This window comes from Lottia gigantea, assembly GCF_000327385.1.
Source record: "Lottia gigantea unplaced genomic scaffold LOTGIsca_79, whole genome shotgun sequence".
Classification (NCBI taxonomy): domain Eukaryota; kingdom Metazoa; phylum Mollusca; class Gastropoda; family Lottiidae; genus Lottia; species Lottia gigantea.
This window is the reverse complement of record NW_008710630.1, coordinates 284,684-300,254: the sequence shown is the minus strand read 5'-3', so window position 1 is coordinate 300,254 and position 15,571 is coordinate 284,684. Positions and strand designations below refer to the sequence as shown.

Below are 15,571 nucleotides of genomic sequence, written 5' to 3'. Positions count from 1 at the left end.
ATGGAGATGTCACAGCTTTTGTCCCCGGTGTTGCTATTTATAACTTTGTTTTTTCATAAAACATTGTGTACTGGCTTAACCACATGTAAGTAGCCAACATCATTTGAATCTTTAATAAACTGAAAGAATATAAATAATTTGCCTCAAAATTAAGGTTATTAAATATACAGTGACTCTGGTTAAAGGGATCAATTGGCCATTTTCAGGGGTTGAATCAGGTATTGAATATTTGTGTAATATTAGAAATGTAAGAAAATTGGTAATTATCTTTATATTTATCTTTATGTCTTATCAATATATGACAGAGTCTCAAAAAACGTTTTAACTTACTAAAGCAGATAAGTCTGGACATACATAGATTATGATCAAGGGCTTATTAATATAGTTAGTATTACATGTCTAACTTCAGTAAAGACACAGACTGAAAATTAGGTCAGTTGTCTGAAGATCTCATAGCGTGAAACTCTGAGTAACAACATGTTTTTTAGGTTCTGTTTTAATATTTCTAGTTAGTATTTATTATGTTATTAAAAGGTTTTTTCCCTCTTTCAGATTATATGGAAACTAATTGTGGAAAAGCGCTAGATTTAGAATATTTCAATGAAATCCAAGTCAAGGCTCAACCGTCCTCCAAATCTTCAGGAAATTTAAACAGTATTTGTACAGTGACAATATCGACTGCTAGGTCAGCCGAGGAGGGCCAATATAGTAAAATTTGTGTCCATTTTGACTCGTTAAAGGTCTCAGATAAATGTGATTCGTCGCTATTTTTAACTGGCGTGGACAGTTCGGACCCTAACAATGCTATGTATTTTCTGTGTAAAGACGACCCTCCCTCAAAGGAAGTGTGTTCGGTAGCAAATACGCTAGACATCACAGTGAGTCGCGGGTCTCAAAGAGCCTCAGATGTCCAGTTCTCTTTAAAAGCTACGAATAAATACCCTGAAAGTAAGCGTTACTGATTTTATTTTTGCGTTCCAAAATTAAGATCAAAAATTAAAGTATCTTGCCTTTGTTTTGTTGCATGTTGGCGTTTCTCATCCAAAAGTTCGACGTTTTTGCTCAAGATAATCTGAACCACTGTGGCCTGATCATTTTATATGCCAATAAATTTAATAATTTTTCTTAAATAGCAGTGTGATATAAGGCTCTTATTTGCAAATTTTGTACGTTCCCTTTGTTTCTATTTTCCAGTAAAATCCCATTGGCAGGAGGAGAGGTTTAAAGATTTAGAAGAAAGACAAGAATCCTCTACTATTATATCTATAGTCTGTGGTGCTGTCGTCGGCGCCATGTTTCTCATTGTCATGGTTACCGTGTGTATCATGTATCAACGTAATCAAGCAAGGGCACGTAACTCCAGTACTAGTAATCAAAACGGAGACAATCCTCTGAACCCGTCTGCTCCTCCTAATCAAGGTGAGGATTTGATTTTAATGTCGTCAATAGAAATTGGATTATCTATTGAAGGGAGTTTTACATCCTAATTTTCGAATGAAATGGCAAATGAAGATACACAATCACAAAAAAAATTTCTAATTACAAATAAGTTAACCAATTAAAAAGTATGCTTGTATCTTTGTGAGATGCAAATTTTGCAAATGGAATGACAGATTCCATGTTTTGTTCCTTTCATTGCAGGAGTAGGATACACAGCAGTGCCAAGACACGATACAGCCACACCGTTACCTGGCAACCATCCAGTACCAGAATACCATCCAATGCATGTGCTTCCATCACACAACCCTTCAGAGGCGTCAGCGCCTAGCATGAGAATTCCTGGAGGGTTTCAACAATATACCATAAACGATGCCAACTTGCAGAGAAACTACGCCATGTCGAATCATGGAAGCATAGGACCCCAGGGCTCGGCACCGGTAGGCCAGTTTTATCCGCCAGCGTATGATGCCCTTTATCCAGCCCCTGAGAAAGTCAACTTTGTCTAGGATAATAACCCTCTTATGTAATTAGCTCTATTTAGTCTAGTTTTAATTAATGCTTGCTGCCATGTTTCTTATCATCACCACTCTTGTCTGTCTGTCCTTGACCTTGTGCGAAAAATTTTAGTGAGACGTTGAACATGAAAATATTTGAGTAATTTGTTGGTTCAGGAATATTTTAAAGAATTATAAGGTGAATAATAACCATTCGAAATAGACTATTTTATAAGCGAGGGGTTGATGTGCCCAAAAATCTTTGGAATGATTTATTGGATTCAGTTATTTGAAAATTATGTGAGTGGATTTTAACCAATCAAAAGAACTCTTTTCAAAGAGAGTTGTGCCCATAATCATTATTTATTAACAGATGTTCATATTTACAAAATGAACCTAAAAAATGGCAAAGTGCTAGCTTCTTGATTGGTTTATTTGAAATTCTCCTTTTAGTTGAAAAGAATTTTTTTTTAAATTTTATATAGCCTATATTGAAATCTTTTGGTTCAACAATTAAAAACGGACAATGAGGCCTGCTGAACTGGGCATACATAAGGATCTTGCTTAATCAAACAATTAATGTTCCACATATTGACTGTCTTCTAACAGCATTTGATATATACAATATACAGCAATATGCCATGTTTCACTCTTTTTCTGTCCATTCTGTCTTCACAAGCATCATGCAAGTTTGCTTTGAATTTTCAGCATAGATTTGAGCATTGCATGGCTTCTAGTTAGTACAAATTACTTGTGAGCTTTTTCTTTATATGTATGCATTAGCTTTAAATTGCTTTTGTAATTTTTGATGTTGATTTTTTAGCTACTAATAATATCAAGATCCTTTGCGATAAAGACGTCATAAAATTCTTAGTTTTAGTGGAATTGCAGGAATCACTGACGTCGTATTTGAAAATTGGAATAGTGCAAATTGGTGTTAACAGTGTCCCTAATACACATAGACAGTTTAGAAAATCCCTTTAATTTTTACAGCAAATGCCACATATTAATTTTGTTATGGAACCGAAACCAAATGCCTCTTCATTTTATGACATGTTTTCAGGAATGCCTCTTTTATTTTCAGGGCAACAAATGGAATTTTGGAAGAGATCAAGGCCCAGGTGGAGGCCCTGGTGGCTTATATATCTGAGGGATGAGATCTTTTTTTGACATTTTGTCTCTTGCTGCTAGAATCTAAGAGGGCCTGTGTTTGGCCACTGTGACATAACAGTTTGTCTTCATTAGTGCAGAAAAATGGGATGTAAAACTCCATTTCCTTTCCATGATGTTTGATTAGTAGGTCACCAAAGTTTTGCTTATGCTTATGCTTATTGAGTCTCAATGGTATTAGTTTAATTTATTTGAAAAATGATATTATTTTAAAATCAAAACTTTTTAAGAAATTCTCAATCAAATTTAATTTTTATTTGTCTAGTCATTTAGAAACCAAAAATTTATCAAGGGATATCGTACTCTAATTTTTTATCACTTTAACTGAATTTGTAGATGACTTCATCCTTTTAATTTCAACAAATTTCTCTACATTGCTAAGCTGAAATTGAGCTCTATCAGCTGGTAAAGCAAATATTTAGATGACTATAGAGATAGCTGAAATTGAGTTCTATCGGCTGGTAAAGTAAATATTTAGAAACTATAAAGATAGCTGAAATTGAGCTCTATCAGCTGGTAAAGTAAATATTTAGATGACTATACAGATAGCTGAAAGTTGAGCTCTATCAGCTGGTAAAGTAAATAATTAGACAACTATAAAGATAGCTGAAATTGAGCTCTATCAGCTGGTAAAGCAAATATTTAGATGACTATAGAGATAGCTAAAGTTGAGCCCTATCAGCTGGTAAAGCAAATATTTAGACAACTATACAGATAGCTAAAGTTGAGCCCTATCAGCTGGTAAAGCAAATATTTAGACAGACTATAAAGATAGCTGAAATTGAGCTCTATCAGCTGGTAAAGCAAATATTTAGAAGACTATACAGATAGCGAAAATTGAGCTCTATCAGCTGGTAAAGCAAATATTTAGACGACTATAAAGATAGCTGAAATTGAGCTCTATCAGCTGGTAAAGTAAATATTTAGAAGACTATACAGATAGCGAAAATTGAGCTCTATCAGCTGGTAAAGCAAATATTTAGACAACTATAAAGATAGCTAAAATTGAGCTCTATCAGCTGGTAAAGTAAATATTTAGAAGACTATACAGATAGCAAAAATTGAGCTCTATCAGCTGGTAAAGCAAATATTTAGATGACTATACACATAGCGAAAATTGCGTTCTATTAGCTGGTAAAGCAAATATTTTGTTGACTATACAGATATTGATGTCCATCAGCTGGTGAAGTAATTTTATTCTAATAATATTCTTTTCTTTTTGTTTGGAAAAGTCTTGATAAAAATATTAGGATAAAAAAAATGTGAAAAACCAAAAAAATAAAACAATTTTGTATGAATAGCTAGCAGTTACCAAGTGACCTTAAATAATGGTTGTGCAAAATATTGTCTGTTTCATTTTAACCCACCGAAGCATGTCATGTAGGGCTCAGTTTAGAACAGAGCTGCAGTAGAAGACTTGTTATATTACAATGGAGACAAAAAGGGAATTTGTAATCTAATTTTGATTACAATATTAAATCTTTTTACTGTTAAAATTCTGCTCAATACATCAATTTAAAGAGCGATATACAAATAGAAATCTTAAAACAGAACCTGAAACATGTAACTCAGAATATCATGTTTCAGGTTCTGTTTTAATATTTTTATAATTTTGATTATGATAGTAACTAATTCAGATCTGCCATGTTTAATTGTATTTTAATTAGATTTTTTGAAAGAGGGGGGACTCCTGGTTGAGACATCCCACCCCTCCCCCCAACAAACCATTTGCTTTCAATGTTTTTATTATTAAAGTGCTTTACTGTGTATATTGTAAATATTGTATGTGATTTCATTGTTTTATTAGGATTTGTCTCCTGTGTTCATTTTAAGCATTAGAAATCCATATTTACTAACACCTAGTGTTACTATGTAATGACAGTGGGCACCAGGTATGTCACAATGTCAAGCGATTACGACCTTTGTCTTATACCTTGACTACAATAGCCAGTTTCTTGTGTCATAGAATGCAGCAATGAACTACATGGTTAGTGCTCACTTCTCTCCATCTTCACAATGTTAAGCCATTATGACTTTCGGCTTATACCTTGACTGCTCTAGCCACTTGTAAACATTATAGGTTAGTGTTCTAGCATACCATCCAATCAAATCACAGCATTTCCGTGATTAAAGTAAGGCGACTATTGTAGTCAAGGTATAAGCCTAAGGTTGTAATATCTCCACATTGTGAAGATGATCTAATCTAAAGTGTAACAAGTGTTTGAAAGGTTGTTCATGTTACATATTCGTAATGTCAAGCTATTACAAACTCTGTTTAATACCTTAACATCAGTAGGCATTTGCAAGTCAGAACCTGCAGCGCTTTGTAGCCACTGATAGCAAAAAAAGAAACTAAGTGTCTGCTTGGTGTGGGATCTCACCCTTTCAACAATTTCTTATCACCCATTCACTTCATGTTCACCCAGCTTAGAATACTAAAATAGAGTAAAGATATTTATGCAAATGCATGGACAATTCCAAATACAAACAAGACCAGTCTACTTTATTTTTAGGTAGTATAAGTAGTAATGTATTCTGCTATTGAACACAGTATAAGTCGTGATTTTTTCACTTGTAACTACTTATACTACCTCAAAATAAAATGGACTATTCCTGTATGTTTTGAATCATACCTGCATGTGCATATCTACCTATGCTCCACTATACAGCCCAGTATTATTTATGTTCACCATGTATCATTTATAAAACTTATATTGTTGTTATTGTACCAAGCTTGTAGATGCTTTGTATTTATTTAAAATATCATTTCATTTGTCTTATTCTGGAGGGAGCACAAGCTCATTAAATTTTAACCTTTTTCATCAAGGGATTAGATATTAAATAGCTTGTAAACCCTTCATAGATCATTTTAATATCTATTCTTTGAGGTTCATTTATTTTACATGACTTGGAATTTCAATACCAAAAATTGTCTAAGATTGGGGCCTTTTCGCATGTAATTTTGGCAATTTTTAAATTCAATTTAGAAACCACAGTGGTCATTGAAAAAGCTTAGCATTAATTTGAAGAATTTCTATTTTTGCTGTCTATTTTGTGAGTAAGAAATTAATTTGTAATTCAACTAATATGTACATTGTTACTAATGTGATAGATGGTCGATTTATTTACTAATTTATACGTTTTACAGATATTCAAAGATAAAGTGGGTTAAAGCTATTTATGCACGTCCATGACATCAATTAGAATAGTCCACTATTTTGATTGGTAAAATAAATGACGATTGGCTAATTCAAAGGTTTTATTGACCATTAATTCCACCTTAGAATATAGTTTACTCTTCTTGTGTATGTTTGATGTGCAAGAAAACACAATCTCGAACAGTCCACTTTCTTTGAGGTAGTTTAAGTGGTAATGCGCTGAAGCTTGAAAATATACCCTAACCATAATAGACTGTTCTTTTTTATATTTGGAAGCGGTCTGATGAACAGTAAAATCTTTACCCCACTTTAGAATGTCTAGTTTTGGATGGTTTGTCAGATACGCTTTTCCCTTCATCGTGGACTCGATGTCTTTTTGTGGTGCATTTTCACAATCGATCAAACGCCAATTTATTCACCCATTTATATTTTTCTTACATCTTTATCTTTTTCTCAATAAAATTGATGATATTTTTACTCAGGTGTTTTCTTCTCAATGTCACCCTGTCTACGATGCTGGTTGGATAGACTGTTTTGAATCTTTTAGGTCCTTGAATTTCCCGACTGTAAGTCGGCTTGCTAGAAAACTTTCTGACACGACGAAAATTGCAATATATATCCCCTCCTACTTATCACAACAACACAACATCATTCTTAGCTAAGTCAAGGGCAATAACTCGACAATCCTGATATCTTTTGGTAACTGTATGATATCCCAAGAACACAAAATATATACAAATATCTACAAAGTTTATTATAATACCAACATTACAGAGACAAAACGACACATTTTCTTAACCTGCGGGCTGATTTCGGTAAACATGACGATTTTAAAATTCGAGTCATCTGATTGGTCAATCACTAAATTAGCTTTATTATCCAATCAGATTGCTAGACTTTTTATTAGCTTTTCAAGAATTATGCCCCTTTTCAATTAAATTTTAACAATACCCCGCGGTTGAAAATTGAAAAAGGTTGCTGAGTAAACCAAAGCACGAAATTATCAAATCACCCTCCTGACAGGGGCTATTAATAGTCTGAATAGAGAATGATTTTCAAATTTTTCGCGCAGTACCTTTCACCCATAGTAAACAATTCCCTATTCATCCCCACCCACAAAAAGTATTCTTAGAACCCAGCCTTAAATAACCTACCGAAAACGTCCTACTCTTTTAAGTCCGGACCTGATTTTCCGGGCTTCGGATCCGACTCCACAAGTGGTTTCCAAAACATCAATTTCTTGGTCTTTTTCGGCAAAGGTTCAGCACAGGGCGTCATTTTCTTAAATTCCGAAATCCTTAATTTGGACAACAAATCAGCTTTATGATTATGGATTCTCTTCACATGAAGAGCTCGGAGGTCTATATTGTACTTGGCGCAAGTTTGAATCATAATTTGATACAATCGGCCATATTTTTGCAGCAGTTTTTCTCCTGGCCCCGGACCATGATTGGTGAAATCCACAGCAGACTTATTATCCGACCAGCATAATACTTTTTTATTGATGAACTTCTGTTTCCAAGTGTACACGGCAGTGACTAAAGCAAAATATTCCCAGAAACAGGAATCGAATTTAAGACGAAATTCGTCGTTAAGATCAGACGGCGAGAAGTGTTCCGGCCAACCTTCGGATATCCAGCGGATTGTATCATTCGTGTCCCGTGTTAGTAAATACGCCCCGAGTCCGCTTTGGGAAGCGTCCACGTAAATCTCGTAATTCGGACCGAATTCTTCTCGTGACATTTCCCTCTTCTCTTCTGGAATTCTGGATAACTTCCTGATACTTGGTAATTTATGGACAGCCAAATTGTTCTTTTCGTTCAATAACCCCAAAACCTGAATAGAAAATGGCTGCCTAATGTAAATTATACTGATTGCTACCAATCATTATATACAAACTGAGATATTCACTCAATAATCCAAAATCTGTGATATAAAATACATAATTGGAAGACACTTATAGTGAGCGCGGACCTATGAGAGGCCCTCTCTTATTATACACAACATTCTCATTCTCAATACTTCCTCAAGTGAAACATTCATTAGCTGCTACCAATGTTTCGCTAAAATGTTGTTTTGGATTTAAGGTTTCCTTTTGAGGTCCGGTTCATTAATGCTTGGTTTATTTAAAGTGTATGCAAAAATAGGACGTGCAAACTCCATTTCTGATTCTGAAATTAAGCGAGACTTACCTTAAACCTGGTGTAAGCCAACAAACAAGTCATATACTGTGTAGAATAGAAGGAGTAGCCGGCGCTAGACACACTGAAAGAGAACGGCCAAGGGACATTGATCTCCGAACTCCAAACATGGTGGTTATCTTTTTTGGATTTCGTGGTGTACAGCCTAAAATTGTGTTTACTGCTTGTATCACCGTCAACGTACGTTCCCTTCTCGTACATCGTATGTAACACATCGAACACCTTCTCTTCATTGACAGAACGGACTTGGCCATTGCTTTCGTGAATTAATCCCATTTTCTGAAATTCAATTATTTAGGATTGGAATGCCAATGACCCTATGAGGTATAAGAAATAATTCTCCATTTATCTCACGAGACACGTATTGTACAGAACATTAGTATATAAAACTCCATTTCATTTCATTAGTTCAATAAGATACCGAACAGTAAGATATAAAACTCCATTTCATTTCATTAGTTCAATAAGATACAGAACAGTAGGATATAAAACTCAATTTCATTTCATTAGTCCAATAAGGAACAGAACAGAACAGAACAGTAGGATATAAAACTCCATTTCATTTCATTAGTTCAATAAGGTACAAAACAGTAGGATATAAAACTCCATTTCATTTCATTAGTTCAATAAGGTACAGAACAGTAGGATATAAAACTTCATTTCATTTCATTAGTCCAATAAGATACAGAACAGTAGGATATAAAACTCCATTTCATTTCATTAGTCCAATAAGATACACAACAGTAGGATATAAAACTCCATTTCATGTCATTAGTCCAATAAGATACAGAACAGTAGGACATATAACTCCATTACATTTCATTAGTCCAATAAGATACAGAACAGTAGGATATAAAACTCCATATCATTTCATTAGTCCAATAAGATACAGAACAGTAGGATATAAAACTCCATTTCATTTCATTAGTCCAATAAGATACAGAACAGTAGGATATAAAACTCCATTTCATTTCATTAGTTCAATAAGATACACAACAGTAGGACATATAACTCCATTTCATTTCATTAGTCCAATAAGATATAGAACAGTAGGATATAAAACTCCATTTCATTTCATTAGTCCAATAAGATACAGAACAGTGGGATATAAAACTTCATTTCATTAGTCCAATAAGGTACATCACAGTCTAACCCTCCTATCCTCGAAATCTATTTCCTTGAAACCCCATTGCATTTCATTTCATTACCTCATGTGAATACTGGACTTTCTTACCTGATAAACCTCACAAGCCTTATAATAAACGTCCTCCTCCGCCTGTTGTAGAGAACGATGTATGGCTGATAGATGAATATTATGGGGCCAGTGGATGTGTAGGCACACGTTCCAAAAGGGTTTACCATCAATATAAGTTTGTCTATAGACCATCATGGGTTCCACGGTATCGCCTGTTTTTATCAGAGGGCTCAGAAGGGATTTCACCAGCTCCTTAGGGTCCTTGATCATCTTTTTCATTCGAAATGCTGAAAATAAAATAAATTCAGATAAATTCAAATTACAGATAATCAATCTTTATAGTGAGTTGGATAGAGAAATTGGGTGTTGTATAGGTTCGAATCTTCAAAGAAAAAGATCTAATGCTAAGGTTTGTAGTAATACGTTTGAAAGTCGGCTCATTTCAGCCATCAATCTAAAAATAAACGACAAAAAACGCTAATCTGTAGCACTCACTATAGTAAAGTATAGAGAGCGCGGACCTATGAGAGGCCCTCTCTTATAATAATAACACTATGCTCTGCACTAATAATTGAAATTCGTTAATCAATTTTAACTTTTTGTACACGATTGGACCAATTCAATATACAGGGGCATTTTGCAAGGCTAGTTGATAATGTATATATAATTTTACCTCATGGCACACTGCATGGCTTTAGTTGTTATCTTTTCTCCAATAAGGTATAGCAATGTAGAATTTGTCATAGACTATACAAAACACAAGTCCATTTTATTTCATTTGTCCAACAAAGATAAGAGCAATATGGACATAAAACTCTATTTCATCTCAATTATAGCTTTTCTTACCTCTTTTTCTGTCTCCAGGGTCAAATGTATTAGCTGACAGAAGAGCGGTGGTGCTCAGATAATGTTTTTGTAGATAGCGGCATATGTAGACGGACAGCCTTATGTTTTCCTTCACGTTGGTTGGACCGTGAAGTCGAGCTAATATCGGACGAACGTGAGTAAATCTTATAAGCGACATGGTATAAGTTCTGACAGAAGTTCCTGCTCTATATGGATACCTTGGTTTTGTAATAACGTCGACGTAACACAATGCCCTTTTAAATATTATAATTCAATTATGACGTTACTTTGAAAGGCTTTTGTCGGAGGTATTTGACTATAGGCTTCTATGAATCGGGCCTAACGGTAGCTGATTTCTGATTTATAAAATGAGTTCAATATGGTTGATATCTGAGCTTTTAGGCGATGTTATACATATTTAACGAGATGTGGCGTCGTGCGGTGTGGGATTTTGTAATGGTACGATAGGCCTCATCTCGTACCTTTAACGCACTGGAAAATTTGCCTCGTCTATTTGCACCGCTCCCCTGTTATTTGACTGGTACTTAAAAAAAATTTGCAATAATGACAGAAAAAAAGACACAGTTCCTTAATCAATTCAGACATTTTTAGAATCACTAGAACTCATCCTTTTGTCGTCAGGATTTCTAGTTTTGGAAATGGACTTCTTTTGAGTCAAATTAATGCATAATGACACAATGCTCGCGAGGAAGTCTCGCGATCCGCACGTCACAAAAATCTTGGTTTATGACGTTATAGCTTTATTAACGAACATAGCAACAAAGTCGCCATTTTATTTTTGACATCCGTCGCGTTAGGACGTACTCGCGTATTTTCAACCTTTTTTCAAAAAAATTGCGAAATGAGCATGCATAGTTCGGACAGCATTCTCTACTGCGAGAGGTTTCATGATTATCTGGGTGAAGATGTGCTTCAAGTACTGAAATGTGGAATTTGTTTAGAGTTTTATGATAATCCAGTTGTTTTACCGTGTGGACATACCTTTTGTTACAAGTAAGTTAGCTTAGCGTTTAGGTTGCTTGCTCGTATTCTTTTATTATCGTTCCCTTACAAGAAAACATGAACGAGGAAAGTATTAGGTAAGATTAGATCCAGACTAGATTTATCATTAACTGATTGCTGACAAAGTCAAAGTATGATTTGAATTCTGAAAAGAGTCGATAGATTAGGCTGAAATTTAGATCAATCAACTGGTAAAGAATATTTAGAACTAATAACCTTTTGCATTCCTATTATTTAAAGAACCTTTCCTGTTCGGGCGAAGAGTTAACCTTTTTGGTTCCCTACACTACACTCAGTGGAAAACGTTTGATCAAACAACTTGACGCCCAAACCCTAAAACTCATTTTCATTTTAATTCCTTTTTTAGCTGTTTACTTCAAATGGGAAAACATGCCAACCGAAACAAGAAAGTTCCCGTTCACGATTTGACTATTGGTTGTCCGAATTGTCGTTGTCCGATTTTCGTGGTCGCTTTGTTACAGCGTGATGTTACACTGAACTACCCGATTCAGTCTTTGATAGATGGTTTGAAAGGGAGAAAAAATACTAAAAATAAATCCAAAATGGTAAGTCAATTGCATCTCAAGTTTCGGATACTAGTACATCATCAGGGCGGCTTTTATTGCTAAAATATGAGGCGAAGTATTAAATAAAATTGGCCATCTTTAAAACGAAGGTTCTTTAGGTTGCAGTGAGTCGTACTCCCGGCTGGTCCTCGAGGACCCCTTTGCCAGCACATTTTGCATCGACATCACCTCAGTATCCGTATCGGTATATCGGTGTCTTTATTAGTACCGGGTACCAGTTATATAATTGGTCAGTTTCTATCACTGACTTTTTCATTGACCAATCAGATTACTTCATTTATTTTTGATAATGTTTTTTTTGTCTTCAGGTCGATGAAGGAACCAATACTGAGAAATTTTTTGATACTGAAGAAGATTCAAAGAAAAAATCGACCATTCCATTTCTCACTTCCGGTGAATTTGAAAAAATCACCAGAGATTTTGATCGTTTTACGTCATCACTAAAAGGCGGGTCGGTAATTAATGACGCCTTTTTCTCGATTGAAAAAATCCGAAACCAATATTCCGATACTTTTGCTGCGGAAAGTTGCTCAAAAGCCAAGAAAAATCCCCAAAATACGTGCAACAAAAACAAAGGAATGGAGAAATATGTTTTTCAATCGAAGATGCCGCGCGATGACGTCAATATCGACCCTGCAATCGTATCGTATTCGGTTTGTGGTTCCGGTCAGTGTACATCGGGCTTTAACCTTCCCAAACCCAATCATGTATCTATATATTAGATAATCTATATTGTTAAAGCCGTGTTTAAACTTTCTCAAACCAAACCATACCATTTTATGTTAAAATTTACTCAAACCAAACTATACCTTCAAATTCATTTTTAGGTTTAAAGAAAACCTAATTCCAATCCGTTTACGTTTTTGTTGAATTCTAACTGTGCAGGGGGGGGGGGGGGGGGTGGTTGGCAACACTTGTTTTTGAAACCCCATTTTATTTGCAATTAAACCTATTTCGATTATTCAGTTATACAGGTCGTTAACTTGGGTGAGGTTCTGCACAAATTTAAACACGGCTTAAGTTTATGTCTTTATGGCTACGATTACGAACGAACAAGGACTACGTTTATGTGAACAGAACGTTGTTGTCGTCATAATATGAATATTGTGTAATGCTTTTATATTTGATATTTCTTGAGCATTATTATTATTATTATTATTATTATTTTATAAACGCTCCGGGTCTACATTAAGACGACAATGAGGCCTATCGTGTTCGAACGTCTTTATTTTGCCAAATAAAAACTCTACAATGTAAATTGTGTGCAATAATTGCTCCTTAGTTGAATAACGTAAGAAAAAATTAACCATTTTCATGAAGATCCTTTCAGGCTGGTTTTTGGCCAAACCTTTTAGCATTGATCTCCCAGAATAATCTGAAGGATACCAATTTACAGAGGACATATTAAAAAAGATACTTATTCAAAGTCAAAAGACTACCACACGCCGTTCGAGACAAGAACCCACGACCACCATCGACATAGAGAAGCAAAACGATATCATTCTGACGCTCTATTCGACTGTTACAGCCTGTCCTAAAAAGGCACGTAGTTCAGTCAAATATATCTAGTTGCGTCAGATGCATAACTAAAGCTCATAAAGCTCCATTTTAATATGTAATTTCACTACCCCACTACATCCAAATCTAATATCTTTGGACTAGCTAATGCTTACAAAAGAGCACCAAGATATGTGTTGCTAGCGAGATGGAATCGAAGGATGACGCTATCTGATGATGACGTGTTTCCACATCCGTCATGGCCATAACCCCAGAGACAAGAAGGTCTTTTGTGACAGATGTCAACCATTGGAGTCGGGAACTAATTTGTAACGTGTGTTTGGAATATTTCACCAACCCCCATACCCTTCATTGTGGACACTCATTTTGTCTGTGGTAAGTAAAATCTTGTGTTTGTTGTTGCTCTCGGCTGTAGTCGTAGAAATTGTTTCTCCACGGCATTTGGCCTGCAGTTCAATACGTTCGAAGTCAATGCCTTGTTGTGTGCAGTGGGGAAAGTTTGTCCAGACAGCGACTCATAGTTTCAGAAGAATGAAATCTAAATAAGTAAATAAAGCAAGACGATCCTATGTTTTGTATCTTCAATAATTTATTTTTAGTTGTGTCAAAAGATTGGCCCTAACAGCCCGAGATTTCAACTGTACCTCAAAACTCAGTAAGATCAAGTTTCGGTGTCCGACATGTCGATATGGTACCTCCGTGGAGCCTATAATCAAACAGTCCGTACCTGTATCTTATGGGTTACGAGATGTCGTAGAGGGATGGAAACGGGAAAAGAAACAGGTAAGCTTACGTCGAAACTGGTGTCCGATGTTATTTCTGTGACTGGCGTGAGGGGCTGGGGTGGCGATGAACGGGTGTCTGTCCCAATGAAGACGATTTTCAATGTATACTTTTAAAAGAGATCTACATCTAATATTATGTTTTTATGTGGACCCAAACCGACGTTCAACTTTTTTTATATTCACTCTTTTTGTTTTCAGTTCTGTGATGAGAATGGGGTCACTGACCTACGATCAATCGGAACGCAAACACCCAGTGTCTACGATGCGACGGAAGTGAGCGAACCAGACACTTTTGAACGCTTGTATCCAGGTGTAGCCTACATCAAGAAAGCTATGGACGTAACCGAGTCGGACGATTCAAGTAATGACGGAGCCACAGTGATGCCGAAAAGCAGCACATCTGTGGAAACCAACAGCAGCTCGCATAACCCGGAATCGGAATCGGAGTGGGAAAATTTTAATAATTTAGATCAACCGGAAGCGGATCAAGATCAACCGGAAGCTGCGCAAGAGAATGCTGATAACGGGCTGGAGATTTTATGGTCTCCCGGTCGAGTTGCACTAACCGTTTTTTGGTTTATATATACTATCACTGTGTCGGTAGTGGCCAATGGGTTTCTACCTTATATGTTGTTATATACTCTTATGTTTGTCCTTATTTTATACACCGAAACAGTACAACGTAATACATTATGATTTTGTACGTTTGGTTTTCTGTTGATTCATTCTAGGTAGCCAGGGTGGTCCAGCAAGTGTTTAAAGACTCGTAGCGACTTACTAAGACCACCTGGAAAACTTCGACTGATGAGTTTAAAGTGTCCCTTTCTGCTACACCATAAGGTGTCTTGTTTTGCCCTACCAATTCCCCCACTCCCTCCCACAACAATTTCAGCCTCCCCGAGACCCGGGGTTACTTACAATTCCTTGAAGCTTCCCCAAGAAATTTTCTTAGGCCATTCTTGAGCGGAACGTTTAGCTTGATTGAGAAAGGTTGGGGACATATAGATTATCTCAATATTTATGTAGCTTCTGCAATGTGGTAAAAAATTGATGTAGACCTCTGACACATATCGATATACCATACAGTAATTATCGCCCTTGTTATTCAATATAATGTCATGGTGTCCCAATTGTTTATATAAGTAGACCATCTA

At 35.7% G+C, this 15,571-nt stretch overlaps 3 protein-coding genes across 3 annotated transcripts; all 3 read left to right on the top strand.

The window, feature by feature from the left end:
* LOTGIDRAFT_168766 (hypothetical protein) lies at positions 1–3,084 on the top strand (the record flags this gene model as incomplete). The annotated part of the gene is made up of 5 exons (XM_009066686.1): positions 1–85; positions 553–948; positions 1,195–1,419; positions 1,642–1,877; positions 3,019–3,084. The coding sequence occupies 5 exons, from the start codon at positions 1–3 to the stop codon at positions 3,082–3,084; spliced, it is 1,008 nt and encodes a 335-aa protein (XP_009064934.1).
* Positions 3,085–11,366: 8,282 nt separating this feature from the next.
* On the top strand, positions 11,367–12,836 carry LOTGIDRAFT_168764 (hypothetical protein; the record flags this gene model as incomplete). The annotated part of the gene is made up of 3 exons (XM_009066685.1): positions 11,367–11,518; positions 11,895–12,093; positions 12,423–12,836. 3 exons carry the CDS (start codon positions 11,367–11,369, stop codon positions 12,834–12,836), a joined length of 765 nt encoding a protein of 254 aa, XP_009064933.1.
* A 1,031-nt stretch (positions 12,837–13,867) lies between these two features.
* LOTGIDRAFT_236294 (hypothetical protein) lies at positions 13,868–15,120 on the top strand (the record flags this gene model as incomplete). The annotated part of the gene is made up of 3 exons (XM_009066684.1): positions 13,868–14,007; positions 14,232–14,415; positions 14,616–15,120. 3 exons carry the CDS (start codon positions 13,871–13,873, stop codon positions 15,111–15,113), a joined length of 819 nt encoding a protein of 272 aa, XP_009064932.1. The 3' UTR covers positions 15,114–15,120.
* Between the last annotated feature and the right edge of the window lie 451 nt (positions 15,121–15,571).